General features: G+C 40.5%; 2 protein-coding genes across 3 annotated transcripts; both read right to left on the bottom strand.

The window, feature by feature from the left end:
* Positions 1-4,347: 4,347 nt before the first annotated feature.
* Positions 4,348-7,793, bottom strand: LOC103973311 (zinc finger CCCH domain-containing protein 24). The gene is made up of 2 exons (XM_009387841.3): positions 7,457-7,793; positions 4,348-7,261 (listed from the first exon to the last, which is right to left on the bottom strand). Exon 2 carries the CDS (start codon positions 7,130-7,132, stop codon positions 4,997-4,999), a length of 2,136 nt encoding a protein of 711 aa, XP_009386116.2. The 5' UTR covers positions 7,133-7,261; positions 7,457-7,793; the 3' UTR covers positions 4,348-4,996.
* A 5,198-nt stretch (positions 7,794-12,991) lies between these two features.
* Positions 12,992-17,683, bottom strand: LOC135626197 (calcium-dependent protein kinase 20-like). Of its 2 annotated transcripts, XM_065131332.1 has the most exons (8): positions 16,695-17,682; positions 15,656-15,779; positions 15,308-15,451; positions 15,035-15,187; positions 14,591-14,706; positions 14,230-14,397; positions 13,721-13,951; positions 12,992-13,447 (listed from the first exon to the last, which is right to left on the bottom strand). In XM_065131332.1, the coding sequence occupies exons 1-8, from the start codon at positions 17,199-17,201 to the stop codon at positions 13,307-13,309; spliced, it is 1,584 nt and encodes a 527-aa protein (XP_064987404.1). In that variant the 5' UTR covers positions 17,202-17,682; the 3' UTR covers positions 12,992-13,306. The 2 variants fall into 2 exon arrangements, with proteins under 2 accessions (XP_064987404.1, XP_064987406.1); XM_065131334.1 differs by lacking the exon at positions 15,308-15,451 and having other exon boundaries at positions 16,695-17,683.
* Positions 17,684-17,917: the final 234 nt, after the last annotated feature.

The following is a 17,917-nucleotide window of genomic DNA, read 5'->3' as shown; positions in this document are numbered from 1 at the left end:
ACCCGAGCCACCTTCGTTCAACTCGCTCCGTGATTTCTGGAACTTGCGCTGGAACTTGTCCAAGCATTGGTTGAACCGGCACAGCTGGATCCTGAACGAGTCGTCCGCCGAGTCGGACGATATGGTGTCAAGCTCGGAGCAGGGCGGTGTGATTCGGCAGGGTGTGGGTATGCTCTACTCGAGCAAACGTCTCGGGTCTGTCATTTGGTCTCGGGCTTCTCTCGTCCCGACCTGCTCCCTGCTCGGTCTTTGCCGGGTCGGGTCAGTCGAGGGAGCTGCTAGCCGCACGATCTGGGGAATGAGCGGGACGAACATCTGCATCATCCCCGCCATCGCTTGTACTTGGTTGGTCAAGCTAAAGAACGTCTCGAGCGACACGGCCGAGGATCCTATGGTAAGTCCGGGGGGCGACAACCCCATGTCGTTGAACAAGCGCCAATAGCGATCTGGCGTCGAGGTCGGGATCCCCTCGTCTCCAGGGACAGGGAGGGACTGATCTCCGAGCTCGACGAAGGGGTGATCGGTCAATGGTTCTCCCTCGAGGAGAGCTCCTGCGAGATGCTCCTACGACATGCCCTCCTTCTAGCTCCAAAATGTTAGTGAACAAATGTGACGCGACCGACGAGTCAGCACGGCCTGGTCCACGAATCGATGTCGGGAGTCTTCTGTCGGTTGAGCTGGATGTTGAGGTCGATCGGGCCCTTGCGACGGGGTGTTGATCAGCGTTCCTCGGTCTTCTGATCCGGGCACCGTTTATGCTGAACCACGTCTCTCCGTCTCCGTAGTAGTTGGTAGCTCGTCTTCAAACACTGGATGGCGATTCCCAGGTTGAGATGCTCGCAGGTCATGGGCGGTCGCTTTCCTGCAAAAATGGCCTTCCTCGGGTGATTCCTAACTTTGGCTCCTCCGACGAGCAAGTCAGTTATAGGTGGAATTATTTTTTGCCTCCCCCTGGTCGGATGCCGGACAGGGGTTTTTATACTATTGTACGAGGGTCGGTTGCATGCGAGTTCAACGTGACCGTTGATCCTCGAGGGATGGGACGACAATTCTGACATCCGGACAGGGGTTTTTATACTATTGTACGATGGTCGGTTGCATGCGAGTTCAACGTGGCCGTTGATCCTCGAGGGATGAGTGGACAATTCTGACTGGCCGTCATCTTGGGACATGCGGAGCGACGTCAGACGGCACCGCTCCGAGCTCTCAGGATGGGACATGTTGAACAACGTCTTGATACAAATTTGACTTAACGTGTGGCATCGACTGTGACGTATCTTGAGCCTAAAATATGTCTTATCACTACCAAATGAATGAATTGATTCCACACCATGGGGACCTGGCACTGGCCGTGGAACACACTTTGCAGCACATTTGGATCTCGACTCTCCAAACAAAGCCAATACTTCTAGTTATAGAACTATTCACCGGAACACCAGGAACAAGGTGGGGAAGAGAAAAACCCAGGGTCCTCATGAGACTGTGAGATGCATGCATGTAGGTTTATCAAGGCAGTAGATGATCCAAACTTGTTATATGATCCAATTTACCGTTGATGTCTATATATTTTTGGATTTCTAGATCTGCCTTCGAAGATAAGAAATTTAATTATGAAAATATTCTTTTATGGTGAAAAGGAATTATGAAAATTAGATTTTAATCAGAAAGAATGTAAGAAAATACTTTAATTACTACTGAATTTCTTCTAGATGGATGAAAAAGAAGAAATGAGAGTAATTCTTCAAAATTTATATAAAACTATATATATAAGTAAATTTGAATTTGGATAGAAGACAAATTTAATATCCTCCTTCGACGTTTATTCTTTCTGACACTTTCTACTGCTCACCAGGCCAACTTTATGGATGACGGATGACACGTCTCACATGGACTTTTCCCGATCTAACTGCCAGTGATACTGATGCATCATCATCAATGACAGCATTAAGTACACTCCAGAGCGGAGGAGCTGCCCATTCCATCTGAACTTGGACAGTCTCAGAAGTCATATCAGACACTGTTGAACCATGCACAGGCAAAAAAGTAACAGGTCGTAAGCCAAATGCTTCTCTTTTTGTCCACATCCATTGTAGAAGTGTGGAAAGATCATACTGCACAGCTGTAGTTACGACCTGTACACTCTAAGAAGTAAATTTTATGGGTTATATCACAAAATGGATCTCTTTTTCTGCATTAAAATTATGTTCTTTCTTTTTTATCTTTTGCTTTGTGCTGACATCCATATATTTGGTGTTCACTTTTCGTTTGTGGCGTGTACAAGATATCTGATTTAGGACAATAAATGTGAAGGCAGGATCTGTATAGGATGAAAGACAAAATAAAAAAAAGAGTAAAATACATATAAAAAATCCCCTCTTTAGTAGCATAATTTTATTCATAATTTTGTAAATGTAAAAAAAAATTGTATTTGATCAATAACAATTATATATAAAATTCTTCTTAAATACTTTAAATGGCAGAGAATCAGCCCTTTCTTTTCTTTGGTCATTGAAGTCTTGGGCAATTTATAATCCTTGTTGACTTCTTAAAGTTCAATAAACATTTTAATCAGATTTTATGATTAGTTTTTATTGATTATTGTCTATCGATAACTATCATGAATGTGTGAATAAGAAAAATTATGTGATTGTTATGATTCAAAAAAAAAAAGAGCTTCACTTAGACCTGAATAGCAAAGGTTTAGAAATCAAATATTTCTGTAACCATGCTGGCTGGTAAAGGAGTTGATTGAAATATTAATCAAGTCAGAAAATTTGAAGTTTAGGAATCCAATCAAAATTTGCCCAAAAGTTGAAGAGAATATAGCAGCTTGGCTTTTGTCTAAAGAAAAGTTTTCAATAAAAAACCTATATAGTAAGATTTAATAATACAAGAAAATGATTATTGGATCTGTGGTGGATCAGGGCATCTAATCTCTGTGGTTTGGAGCATTGAAATAGGTCAGATTCACATAGCACAGTGACGAAGTCACAGGACAAATTCTGATGCCACATGCAGTTATCTCAGATCGCTCAGAGAAGGATTCCATCCTGTTGAGACATGAGATGCCCCAAAAACTAGGGTTTGCGACCTATAAAATTCACCCGACACTATTCTCAGATCAGATCAGAAGCACGCTTTCGATTCAATTCATAAAGAGTCCGAGACCTACTGATCCATCACCAGCAGATATGGAAGACGTAGGTCTCAAAAAAGCAAGCTTTCATGTCAAGCCTTGCAGATACTGAAAACAACTGCACAGAGTCACTTATCTAAGCAAAGCTTTCGATCCATTGACAAGTAGGCTCAGATTCACATAGCATAGCGACAAAAATCACAGAACAAATTCTGATGTCGCTTGGAGATATGAAATCATGCAACAGTGCAACCAGTGACACCCGGGGGATTTCATCCTGAGGAATGAGATGCGCCCTATAAAGCTTACACAATACTTTTCTCGGATCAGATATGGAGCAAGCTTTCAGTCCAATACCACCAGATGGTGAAGAAATTTCTGACAAAAAAGCAAACTTACTGAATGTTAAGAACTTCACTGTATTCTCCAGCTCAAGGGCAGGACAACCTATCTAAGCAAAGCTTTCAATTCATCGACAATAATGTGAGAATTTAACTGTAGTCTCCACCTTAATTAATGGATTCCTTCCATGTTCAACCACAGTGTGGCATAACTATTTTAAACACCATTAAATTATCACATAAGACAATGAACAAGCTACTCAGTATCAGACTGGATGCATCTTAATTATGATGTTGACAAGAATTTGGCATCCAGACAACAGCCATGCTTGCGCCACTCCTCTAAGTAGTATGGAAAAGCAAAAACAACAAGTCTAAAGAGAAGCCAAGGCAGATCATGATATGATTATGTTTTTCCTGCATTGGGATAACAACACAATATATTACGATATCATATGATTTGGAAGGGAATCCAGAACATTCAACAGAGGTTATCATATGAGTGTGGAGGGCCATGTGATAGATGGCTAAAAAAGTCTTGCTTCAGGGGCCTCACATGGTCATGTTCATTAAACAATTAATTCCAAGAAGCTTCACAATAATACAAGAAATCCTAACACAGGTTTGAATGCCATAGCCTACCCTACAAGCTTCCAAAGACAACAAAATAAAAGAAGAATTTGGTAAAGTTTAACCAGGAAAGCTTCTCATTCCAAGAATTAGGATAGACCCAGTATTTACAATATTAGCTCAGAAATCAAGGATCAAGACTCTGGCATAAAAAGCACATAAGAGTGCCTCCCAAGCAAGCAATCAAGACATTATATATACGTGCATGAAGGCAACCTCCAAATAGTGTGCAACAAAACATGAACAGAACAACAGAATATAATTGAAATGAATAATAGCATTTTAGTTCAACTAGAGATTACATCAGACACAGAATCTTGTGCAACATTTCTTTTCTACAATTGGATCCACCAGAACAACCATGGTTATCCAGTCCCTTTTTCGGCACTTGATTACACATCCCATTTGTTTTCTTCTCCCAGAAACAAAAGATTTAGTCAAATCCATAACATATGAAACCCTAAGAGAGTCTAATCTTGACTCAACACCATATCACCAAGACAAACAGCATTATGACAAAGAAATGAGAAATTTGACCCCAAAAAGAAGCAGATAGGAGCTACACAAGTTTCATGGCCATGAAACATAAAAGACTTGGGTTTAGAAATTAAGAACCAATGGGGAAAAAGAGTAAAGAAAATTGAAATAGACAAGAAGTTCACCTGGGCAGAATTGAAATAACCCAACGATGAGGTCCCTTCAATATTTTTGGTCTTTTCTAAACAACTTAAAGTAATAATAAACTTGTTTCAAAATAAAATAAATCTCTAAAAATTAAACCTTCAGCTTCTTTCACCTAATTCACCTTTTCAATAAACCAAAAAATATTATTTACTTAGGTCATCAGCCACTTCCAAATACCAGCAGTTCAGCAAAAAATTGACACTTGCTAGGGTACCATTTGATCAAGCTGCATCTGCTCAAAGGCACCAACGACTGCAGCTTCATCAAGGCTGTCAGGCTGACTATCTGAATTGGAACCCTCAACGCCATTAGCAGGCTGCAATCTAGAAGGACCAGGCAGCAACACAGACACAGTGCCTATTTTCTTAGGTGGGGATTCTCTCACCAAAGAGTGGACCCATGATAGATCAGGTTCCTCACCGTTATCCTGCAGCTCAAAGAACGGCGATTGCTTGTGAAGATCAAGCTCATCGCCATTCACTCCCCAGTCAAATGTCCCAGAGGGCGACGACACCCATTTTGACCATGATGCATTAACAGGAGAACTTACAACCAAGGATGTTCCAGAACCAAGATCACGAGAGCTCATGCTCCGTGGTGTCTGCAGCTGTTTCTCCCAGTGAGCATACAAACTCGAATGAGAATTCAAGGGAGAGATGGGTTCCATGCTTCTAGGGGACATCCTGCCAGGCGAAGAAACACCAAGTGAGGCCTGCAACAGAGCTGAGCGACGAGAGAGCTGATGGCCTTCAGTGGCTTTGGGCGAGAACACTGTGTTAATCGGCGAGAGCAGGCTCTGCTGCTGCTGAAACTGACCGAGAATAGCAGCCTCGTGAGATGGAGAAAAAAAGGGCCCCTCGTCAGATTTATATTTTGGAGACGAGGCAAATTCAGCTGAGAAGAGATCATCAACGTTTGACGGAGCAAGGGTCTTCGACGGTGCCATCCGACTCCCCAGAGAAGAGCTCAGACGAGTGTAGCATAGATCATCTATCAGCTGCTGAGCATCGCATTCATGCATCACAGAAAAATCATCCGAAGGCATGTCTCTTGCGCTGAGAGACGAGCGCAGCCTGCTCGCCTGGAGATTGCTCCCGGGAAGATGCAACACAGGCACGTTGGGCTGAGCCCATGCCAATGAAGAGTGGCCGACACCGTTGGCAGACGGGGACACGGGTTGCGTGAAGGGAGGCATTGCGGTGGAGACCGAAGATGGCGACCCAGGCATGAGGCCCATGGCAGCAACCGCCTCCATCGCAGCGGAGCACGACGACAGAGGAGATGGCACAGCAGAGCCGGTGGACACGTAGAGAGGCCGGAGCTCTTCGCGAGTATGGGCGAAGAAACAGACACGGCGAGAGCAGTTAGTGCCGTCCTTGCAGAGCCTCGTGCGGTACTGCGCTGGGTGAAGCCAACACTCAAACACCCCATGCGCATAGTCACACATGTCGCCCCTCGTGCACGCACCCTTCCGGAAGTCAGGGCACGGGACGCAGCTGTAGTGAAACTTCCTTGGGTCACGCCGGCGAGCGTTCTCGCCGGGATGGACGAAGGGGCACTCGGTCCAGTCATGGGAGTACGCCCTCGAACATGGCCGCACCTTGAACGAGTACATCCGGAACTCATCAGTCGCGTAGATGCTGTTCTTGATGTCCGGAAGCGACGGATCCACAGGGTACTCTTTCTTCTCCGGAAAAGCAGGTGGCTGGATTTCTTGGGCCTTTGCAGTCATCACAGGAGAGGAAGCCGAACGGGAGAATGGGGATCCGTTCGCATCAGGATAGGAAGACAGGGGCGGCGAATCCGAGCTCGACAGTCGCGTTGTCACGCGAAGAGCACGATGCTGGTGATCTTCAACTGTACCATTAGAGCTCCTCCCCAGGAGTTGTTCCAGCGCAGTCCTCACATCAGGCAACTTCGGAGGCACGACGACTACGTCAGCAGGCCGGTGGCCATTGGCGTCGACAGAGTTGGGGTTGGCACCGGCAGAAAGCACCAACTTCACGGCGTCGGCAGCGCTCGGAGATCCGCCTGAGGCAGCGCAGTGCAAGGCCGTGGTGCCGTCGAGCGCAGCCGCACGGTTGATGTCGACTGAAGAAGTCAACGAGAGGAGTAGCCCGAGGACGTCGAGGCTGCCATAGGTGGCGGCGACCATAAGCGGGGTGCGGCGCTCGAGGACCATCCGGTTGGAGCCCTTCTCGCGCCCGTACCAAAGGCCGAACTCGTCGATGGCGGACGGGTCGCGGTCGAGCGATCGCCTGAAGGCGTCGACATCGTTATTCGCCGCGAGCTCGAGGAGGTTCGAGAACGAGTCGTCGAGCTCTACAGCAAGGTGGTTCATCGCTTTCGGCGGCGGAGCCACCACCGATACAGTTAGGGTTCTTGGGCTTCTCTTCTCGCGAGGTTGGTAACGACTAAGGCCTTATGCGCTCGGGGCCGCCACAAATGCTTCGGTTCGCCGGAGATCGGCCTGCGAGAGATTTGTAGAACAAGATTCAATCTTTTCTCTTGCTGCAAGCAAGATTAAGCGGATTAAGTATGGAAAACGCCGAAAAATCAGAAGAAATCAGTAAAATATTCCCAAGATTCCTATCGACAAACACACAAAACACACCGAGATGGATAAATGACTATCAATAAAGATCCAAAAAACCGAAGAGCCCACCAGTTCCTTTAGCTGATTTAGAGCGAGCAGCAAAGAATGGATCGAGTTCACCACCAAACGGCCAAGGATCAGTTCAAACCCCCACCGAATCTTCACCTGGCGGATCAGCAGAGCCAGGAGGCGGCGAAGGGCACCTCGAAGTCCGGGCGACCCCGCAACCAGACCTCCATCGACCGAGATCGGACTCGCAGAGGGAAGGGAGCGAGGTGAGAAGTAGCTTGGAAATCGAGACGATATGAAACGCTCGTGGAATGAAATAAAAGCCAAATTCGGGGAACGAGAATTTCACTGAACTCCTCTCCCCGTCTCTTTAATCTTCTACCGCGCTTGTAATATAGAACGCGCTCTTAACAAAATCTATTAAAGCACACCCGTCGTAGAGACCAAAAATGATCATCGTCATTCGTAGACACTGATGGATCCCAATATCTCTTGTTGGAGCCCACCTCATTTTGCCAATTAGAAGCCATCTTATTCTGTTCGGTGCGTTAACCGACACACAGGAGCTACGATCTACTGATGGAATTTGAACTCGTGGCCTCGGGGACGTCGCTGGATGGGGACTCCGGGCTGTTCCGGACTCGAGGCAGCAGTCAAATCGGGCTCATAGCGCGGTCAGTTCCGGTGGAAAAAGTCCAACAAAACTTGACCTGGCCCTCTCTCCAACCCACCCGCGTTGACTCCCAGTGGAAGCGCGCCACCTCATGCTTCCAACTCCCCTTGGCCACTGAATCACCCAAGATACACCTACGCGGTGACGCGATGCGTCCCTCGGCTCCTCGGCCCGACATCACCGGGGATCGTTCTCGTGGTTGATTTTCCGGGATTTTTTTTACGCTTATTATTCACCGTTTCCTTTTTTTTAATCAAAAATAAAATTTCGAGATTTTTAAAATTTTAGTATTCACTATTTTTTTATTATTGACAATCACTTTATATTGATAATTTTTAAAAATAATAAAATAATATTATATTAATTATAACCTAATATTATTGATTTAATCTGTTTTTCCTCAAGCTCTTAATGAATCTCATTGCTAACGTTGCTTTCGGCTGATATCATCGCCATCAATATACTCGCCTCTCCCCTAGATGTTATTTTCTGAGAAAAAAAAAAAGAAAAAAAAAATTTCTAAAAATTTACTGGAAAAATCTCAAAAATTATTATTATTATTATTATTTTACTATAAAGGCATTTCTTACCCGCTCAGCTATCTTTAGGCTATTAAAAAAATATACCAGTAGTATATTTTTATATTTTTCATCCGGTGGAAAAAAATTTGCATTGTCTTCGATGATGAGTCAAGAATCAGGATAATTCCGCTGAGTTACGTCCCCGACTTCACCCACGCACGACTTACCCAACGAGAAAGATATTGGCCCATTGCGCGCAAGCTTTGTCCGTAGGCATTGCACGTTCTTTTATGAGATAGGCTTGGTCTCCAAAGCATGGGCAATGAGCTTCGCAACCGTTCGCGAGCAGCCACGTATTCAGTAAGCATCATTCAACTGCGCAACTACTCGGTCAGGATGTGGCGGGTCCCTGGTGGGTCCAGTCAGTCTATTTCAGTCATTGGACGGGTAAGTGAATTGAGCATTTTCGGTGGTTACTCTTAAATGATTACGTCGAGTGGCCAGTTCATCAATTTATTTATATTTAGTCCATTCATGTGTACTACAGATGAACCTGAATAATTTAAAATATTTTATTGTATTAGATATTTAAATAAATATTCTCTCGTGTAATAAAAAATATTAAAAAAAACTTTTATATGAAAATATTGTTTTACATAAGATGGGTAATAATGCAAGTTGAGATTGTTGTACAAATTAAATCTGAATCAAATAATAGTAAAAAATTGTTTGGAGAGACATGATTTGTCATGGGATATCTAGCAGGTTGTTTATTTATGAGAATCAAAACATCTACTTAAAAATCAGAATATTAAGTCATTTATGAGATATATTACAAATTATTGGAAAGCTCAATAAGTCAAGAATCCAAAATATGTTTGAAGTTTCCTACTAGTCTCTACAAAGGTCACTATGATTTCTTTGCTTAAGTCTTTTAATGAGTGTTATATTGATTTTTGGTCTTCAAAATAGTGAAGAATTAATGCCTTTGGAAACACCGCTTAGAGAAGTATTCCAAACCATCCATCTCATAAAATCAAATATAAGTATAGTTTTTCTGACAAATAATTGAGGGCGTTCCTAAAATCAATATCCAAACTTTAACTCTCAGGAGTGTAATAATAATTTCATTTCCATGATCGTCTTAACCAGTCAACTTAAATAGGCAGAAGAAGCTTGCATTGTCAATATGAGGTTTCAGGGATTCTTAACAAGCAAAAATTTTTTTTTGAAACTTAAGATATTTTTTTTGGCATGTTATGGGAAAAGAATGAGAGGGCACTAAAGACTACGGTTGCGTAAACATTTAGAATTTTATGTTTTCATATGTTTATAAAAGCTTTCTCATTTTTTTGGTTGTGTAAGTGAGGATTCAAATAGAAGTTTCAGCCAAAAGGCTACATGGTATTGCATTTCTTACCTAAATGCATCTTTATCTTTTTCTAATTAATTACCATCATGATTAATCATACACATTATTGAAATTTGAAAAAAAAAATTTAATTTCCTATTGGGGATTTTTTATCCCACGTTATCATCTTTAGTCCCTCCTCCTTAATTTTGTACGAGTGGCTGTTCATATAACAAAGGGTGAAAGAAATAACACTAAAAAAATATAGTGAACAATCTAAATAATTCACTATATGTAAATAATAAAAAATATATAAAAAAATATTTCTTCGAGTTGACCCAATATAAGCTCAAGTTCTTAATTTTGAGGATATCTCTCAAATTTTTTACTTTTTAAGTAATTAGTTTCTATTAAGAATCCATATACTCATCCTAATAATTCACAATATCCTTTTGATATTATTCACGTAAGTCTTACTATTTTATTATAAATAATAAAATTATTCATTAGTATCGATTGATATTATATATTGATGTATAAAAAAAATAAAAAAAAATGACCCAAGATTTAGTTTTAGGATATTTTTTTTTCCTTCCTAATTTCTTCGCACATAAGTTATACTTGGATGAGAATAAAGTGCATCTAAGTTATAAATAATAATTTTTTTAGGTTAAGTCATAAATAAATAGAATATAGCCTTTATCACCCTCGGTCTTCCAAAATATATATCAATATGCCCCTTAACTATATGAAATAATAATTAAAACATCGAAAGAAGCTAAATATATTCAATTAAAGAGAAATTTTAAAACTCAAGCTTTAACCCTTGTTTTTATTCAAGTTAAGAGATCGATTTCTACTAATAATCGATTATGAAGATTAAACGAGTGAGAATAGGATTGAGTGAGAGAGTGAAAGAGCAGCAGAGGAGAGGAGAAAGATTTAAAGGGTCAAAATAGGACCCACTGATCATTTAAGAAAGATTTAAGGGTCTAAATAAGAGCCCAACAGTCAAATTGACTGTCGAAAGTTGATTTGATTTAAATGTTGGTTTGTTGGTTAGGTTGGCTTTTACTACTACTAACTAATATCAATCGGAACGATCAAATTATAACTATAGTGGGTACAATCAGCTAGTAGATTAATATGTATCATATGTTTCATACCATTTCGAATGGTACATCCATGCTCTTATTAATATGTATGTAGCTAATTTATAGCAATGGAAAGGACATTAAGTAAGAACTTCAATTTATAGTCAAATGTATACAAACTAAAGAATAATAAAATATCAATTGAAAGAATTAATGATCGGATACCGAATTCAAAATTACACTATATTACAAGGACTATTAGTTAAAGTTACGTATGCATAACGTATAAATTGTTTAATTGTTTACATCAAGGTTAGGAAAGCTTTCATAGAGATGGAATTGAGGAGGGCCAAAATAGTAAATCCCTATATATCAAATATGGTAGTAACATCGAACCTTCAATTGATGCAACACTTATCGTCTCCAAACCTCCTTACATTAATGGAAGTCTCGTGAATCAAAGTAGGCTGTTATTTTCTTCGTTGACCTTATAACTTGAATGAACCATAAGCTCCTTCGGCAACAGCAAAAGCAAAAACAAAAGCAAAAGCAAATCTTGATTTGCCTGTTCTCTGTGGAGATCCCGATTCCGAGTGCTTTTGCAGATCGAATGGATTGTCTGCAGCCACGGAGGACTTGGCTACTTAGAAGTCAACAGGCAATTAATAGCCTCCTCATGTTCTCAACAACCTCTCTTGCCTTGCTGCTCACAACACTTCCATGTCACATGGCCAAGCAAGTCAAGCCAAGAGGATGACCAGCACAGGCAAGTTTGTTTGCTCGTTGCCTCGGCTTCTGCGTGGGGCCCGAATAGAAATTATACATGTTTTCATTTATGAACAGTTGCGCATGGATTTGATAATAGATAAAATGAAAAATAATCATATAATATAATATGAACATATTATAAGAAATCAGATAATTTAGTTAAATGAGATGTTTTTCTTAAAAAAAAACTAAATAGTGGAAAAAAATTGTTCGCTACCGATTTTAAATAATTGAGACATTATAACTTATTATTCTTGTGATTTTTCTTTCAATAATAATTGATAATATTTTTATTTATAGATATAATTTTAATAGCAGATAAAAAAAGAAAAAAAAATCATCAAACATAGTATAAGCATATTCTAAAAAAATAAAACTAATATTTTTTCTCTTTTTTTATTTTTTTGACAGAGAACCAATATTAGTGGTGTGAATAATTAGATATAAACAAGATGAGAGAGGCTCGTCTATAATGATATTCATATATGCTAAGTAGCCGTAATAAATGTGGCTGTTAGAAGATATGAAAAAATTACTATTCTTTATAAGAAGAAAGATACAATGCAAAGGAAAACTTAAAATCACTTCACTAAGATATATCTATAACGATCCAAAGACTCAATTTAGCTGATAATATGAGTTTCTATATAGTTAAAAAAAAAAATCAATATAGTCAATCTTAAATAATTGGGACATATAGTTTTGCTACAAGTTGGAAAGTGACCTAAAATGATTTTAATAGAAAATATAAATAAACGTTTGAAATCTCTCGGTCTAATTAAATATTGAAGGAAATGCATATACATAACTCTAAATAATTGTGACATTACATTTTATTGTTGTTGTATCAATCCTGAGGTTCTTCTAGCCTTGACAACATATATGTTCAGTGACAGAAAACAAACCGAGTGCAATGAAGCAAGATGTACAATTTGTAGATGCAAATGGAAATATGGATGCAACCGTGTTTAGAGAGACTGCAAAAGTAGATGATGATGACTTGTGGAACTTAATGTGAGTGGAACTTTATGTCAAATGTGAGGAACTCAAGATTAGTCACAGAGCCAGTGGAACTTAAATGTCAAATCTCCACTGATTTGTTGGATTCTTGATCACCAATATTGTTAATCAAGAAACAAACCAGGACACTTGATATATTAGAGATAAGATGGCAGGAGTCACACCAAATGCATGAAAGGTTCAGATATCATTCCACAATACTTGTTGCATCCACCTTACTGCATCAGTATCCTAAAACCAGTCATATATTTACAGCCATATACCCATATTACATGACCCTACTTAAAACATATCTAAACACAAAGTTTGCAATCCCCTTTGCCATCTCAAAGAAAATAGAACCAAAGATGTGGCAGAAAACTCAAGTCCTAAGTCGAAAGGGGAATGAGAAAGAATAATGTGAAACCAACAAAAACAGGATTTCCGATTTCTTTCACACATACATATATATGTTTGTTTAGTTTTTATCTACACCCACCCAACTTACAGCTGCAACGATCCATCCTTCAGCAATTTTGAGCTGAGGCTACTGAACCGCTCCCTCGAGTACTGCCTTGATGCCTTCCTCCAGTCCGTGCCTGCCTTCATCATTGCCGCGAATTCCTCATAACTTATCCTCCCATCCTGTGACAAAAAGCCCCCAAAACAGAAAGATATTAGATTATTGCTCATAACAATTTTTATTGTTTTAAGTTCATAAAGAAGTTGCTGAGATCAATAAAGAAGCAGAAATAATATATGGTAGCTTAGTTTCCTTATACATTATTTTCATTTTCCAATTGTCTATTTAACAAAAAGAAGAATTCTTGGACTGCATATGAGAGTTAGGAAGCAAAAAGCATGCACATGTAAAGAAAAGGTTGTAGGGGTGTTAGCAAAGGCAATATGGTTACTGACCTTGTCTGTGTCTACATCATGAATGATAGCATTAATGACTTCTTCATGATTTGTACCTAAGTCATCGACCAAGGAGTCCCTGAGCTCTTCAATTTCTATGTATCCACTCTTGTTCTGATCAAAGTATGAAAAGGCCTTGTGCAGGTGTTCATCATTTCCGATCTTTCGTAAGTGAATTGAAACAGCAACAAATTCTCCATAGTCCAGGGTGCCAGTTCCATCAACATCAGCCTGTATCAGCAACAATATATAATTAGTCTAGCAGTTTTTGAAACAATATTTTCATTGTAAACATGTGGGGATAAATTACGACACTTTTTTAACAATTTGTGCAGCCATATCTCTCCCTTTTACTTTTTCAGAAGTTCTATTATTGTGGATCATAAATTGCAAGAATAGTAATCAAGGCTTGTATCTTTGCTTTCAAGCATACATGCAGGGGTTTGACAAGACCACAAGTCGGATACAGCCTCTCGAAAAAAAACTAAGACACTCGGTGATGTACTCACTGCTTCCATTAATATCTGTACATCTGCATCAGGAATCTGGTGACCAAGCTTACGCAAACCAAATTTCAGCTCCTCAAAAGTTATTTTTCCATTTTTGTTTATATCCATCTTCTCAAACATATCCTTAATGTCTGCAACTTCCTCAACAGATAAATATTCGGCCACCACCTGGAATGATTAGTCTGCATGTGTCAGTGGCTGAATTCTGTTTGAACAAGAACATTGATGAAGTAACATAGCCAGAGGTCAGGTATCAAGAAAATTCTTAGTCATGCATAGTATTGGGAATCAAATGTGAATGTTGTGTGTGTTATTAACTGGACATGAAATGAATACATCAATGAATTTTCTTAGCTCTTACCCTTAGTGCTTTCTTTTTAAATTTGTTCATCACAGAGAACTGCTGGAGTCTTGCACGGACGGTTTCACCTAGATTTACGTTAGGAGCCTTCGTGGCATTCTGCAGCCATGAATGATCTGCAACGTCGAGGTATATCTTAAAGATGCAGTACATGCTATGAACACTAGATCAACTAAAGAAAGTAGACATACATAGAATAATGATGCAAGCATTTTACTCAGCCAGTATGAGTTACAAGTTGAGGGTAACTTTTGTCGAGCATACATGGCAGTGTAAAAACCCAACGGAAAGGTAGTATCTAGTAAGTGTCCAACGGTGCTAAATTTTTGCAAAGAATGAATAATAATGACTCCTTGACTTGTTGGGCACATTGAGCATAAACTACAATAATGTAAACAGAATAAATGAGAAGGTAAGTGAAATGGATATGGAGTTAAAAATTACCAATCACTTGCTGAGCTGTAAACCTCTGCTTGGGATCTGGATCAAGCATATGCCTGACAAGATCTTTAGCACTATCAGAAACTTTTGGCCATGGTTCTCTTTTAAAATCTATGACAGAACGAAGAATTGCCTGTGCCACACCTTGTTCAGATTCTGCACTTGCATAAAAAGTTAGATCACTACCAGATGTTGAGAAGCAAAATAGATGTGCACACCTACAAGCTCTCATAAAATTCCCTAATATTTATCATCCTTCTATGGAAGAAAATTTGCCTGCCCAAAATGGGGGTACACCACAAAGCAGGATGTAAAGAATCACGCCTGCACTCCAGACATCAACTTCTGGGCCATAATTTCTCTTTAAAACTTCTGGTGCCATGTAATAAGGACTGCCAACAATTTCAGTGAAGCAGTCACCTTGTAAAAGAAAAAAGAAGATAATCACAAATTGATATATAGACTAGGCTGATTGAATTTCCTTAAGGGATGATTGTAACTAGCAAGTGGAACAAAAACATTGAAATTCAGGATTCATGAGCATCTTTCTTTTAAGTTTTAATGCTTGAAGGTAAAATGTAAGCAAAAGACAACACAAAATAGGTATCCCTTCCAGCAATTTACCAGGTCTGAAGAACACAGACAACCCGAAATCAATGGCCTTCAATGGGGCGTTTTCCTTTTTGTTCCCAAACAAGAAGTTCTCAGGTTTGAGATCCCGGTGCATGACACCATGTTTGTGACACACCTGACCATGACATAAAGCAAAGTAAACCTTTACTCAGTAACTTCTTAACTAACGTTAAAATTACCAGTGTTATCTATAGTATGAACACTCAGAAGAATATGGGCAGAAAATTATAATCCTGAACCAGAAAGAAATACTGAAATTGCAACACAAAATCATACAGAGATCAAGCTACCAGTGGTTCAAAATATTTACTCATTCATGGAAGGGCTCCATCTAGATAAAATGGAAGGAAAGACCACATTTAAATCGAGGTGGATGAATGCTGCACTAATTATCAATATTCTTTCATGGCAAGCTGATCCTCCATGGAAATTGTTAAACCTTGTTAGAGATGTTGGTCCTTGTCGTTGCCTTTTACTAGAGTAAACATCTTTCTTGGAACCTCTTACTAGAGTTTAGACTCCGTCATATCTACCGAGAGGGTAACAAGTGCGCCAATTGGTTGGCCAAACTTGCAAGGTAATCTAGATCTTCTCATTTTAGCCAGACTTTAGTTTCCCTTTTGTGTGCTGATTCTATAAGCACTGATTTTTAGGATGATAATATAATTTTTCTTTTTTCATTGTTGTGAAAGAAGAATAAGAAATTTAGATATATGAGAAGAAGATAAAATTTCAAAAAACTGAAAATTTGTAGCCATCTACCAATAACTAATTGGAACACATTCAGAATCAATATGACCTCTGTAAGCAATGGAAGAATATACAAGGAATTAGTACCTTCAACTTCAGCAAATGTGAAATAAATAAGGCTATTTCAGAAAGGTTAAATTTCAGTAATTCTACAAAACAACACACCACTTCATGAATCATTAGGTAGGAAACATGAGTAGTTGCACAGAAGATTCAAGTAAAAGAGCACATCATAGCGCAAAATTTAAAGCATATCTTAAGAAGGATGTAGAGATCAGACCTGAATGACTTCTATGATGGTGCGTGTGACGGCAGCCGCTGCCCGTTCGGTGTAATGCCCCCTAGCGACGATGCGGTCGAAGAGCTCCCCTCCTTCGCAGAGCTCCATCACAAGGTGGACGGCGCCGTCGTCTTCGTAGGTGTCCTTGAGCTTCACGATGTTGGGGTGAGCGGGCAAGTGCCTCATGATCTCCACCTCCCTGCGCACGTCCTCGATGTCCACTGCCGTGCGCAGCTTCTTCTTGGAGATGGACTTGCAGGCAAGGTGCTCCCCCGTGGCCTTGTCGGTGCAGAGGTAGGTGACGCCGAACTCGCCGCGGCCGAGCACCTGCCCCAGCTCGTACCGGCTGCCGATGTCGCGGCCGGTAGGTTTCCTGAGGACGACAAGGACGGGGCCCGGCCCGCGGTTGTAGTCGATCGAGAAGGGGTTCGGCCTCTTCTCCTTTTTCTTCCTTCTCGCCTTCTTCTTCCTCTCCGGATCGGCGGGCGCCGCACAGCAATTGCCCATTGGGATTCAGGATGTCCTACGACCAAGATCCGATCTTTCCTTCAAGGACCTACCTAAAGAACCAGGCGCTTCTCAAAATTGCTGGATCCAACAGGGGCAACAGCAAGACGAGATCTTTCCGTCAAATCTCCACGAAAGAGGCCAAAACACCAATGAAAGGTCACTTCTTGCAGCTTAAAAGACAAGTTTTGGTCTTTTCTGGTGGAACCAAGAGAAGAGACACAGAACAGGAAGCTCGTCGAGGATTAATCTTGCGAGGTTAAAATTGTTGGGACAACCATCGAAACGATAACCAGAACAAGAATAGACTGAAATTCGGGAAATCAGGATATAAAAGGAAGGATTTTATGATCGGAGAGAGCCAACGATGCGACCTTTGGGAGATGTCCAAAGGGGTTATCAATGTGAACAGGCCGTGATAGTGGTTGGAGGGGAGTCAAAGCTTGAGGCACTTTTGATCTTTGGACGTCTCTCTCCTCTCTCCCCCTATTTCTCTCTCTTATTACAAAAGAGAGGGGAAAAAAAAAAGGAAGGTGAATCGCACAGATCAACACAAATTACCTGTGTCCTCGTTTCCATGCTCCAACCAGTTTCTGCTCCCAATTGCAGGACACAAACAACATGTCTAGACCAGCATGCCCCTTTTAGGCAAACAGAATCCACCATCAAACAGAACTCTTCTTTGAAGATAATTTTGAACATTAGTTGAGGAGAGA

Source organism: Musa acuminata, chromosome BXJ2-11 (assembly GCF_036884655.1).
Source record: "Musa acuminata AAA Group cultivar baxijiao chromosome BXJ2-11, Cavendish_Baxijiao_AAA, whole genome shotgun sequence".
In the NCBI taxonomy this organism is placed as follows: Eukaryota; Viridiplantae; Streptophyta; class Magnoliopsida; order Zingiberales; family Musaceae; genus Musa; species Musa acuminata.
Note: the sequence above shows the minus strand (reverse complement) of the source record. Positions and strands in the feature narration are given on the sequence as shown.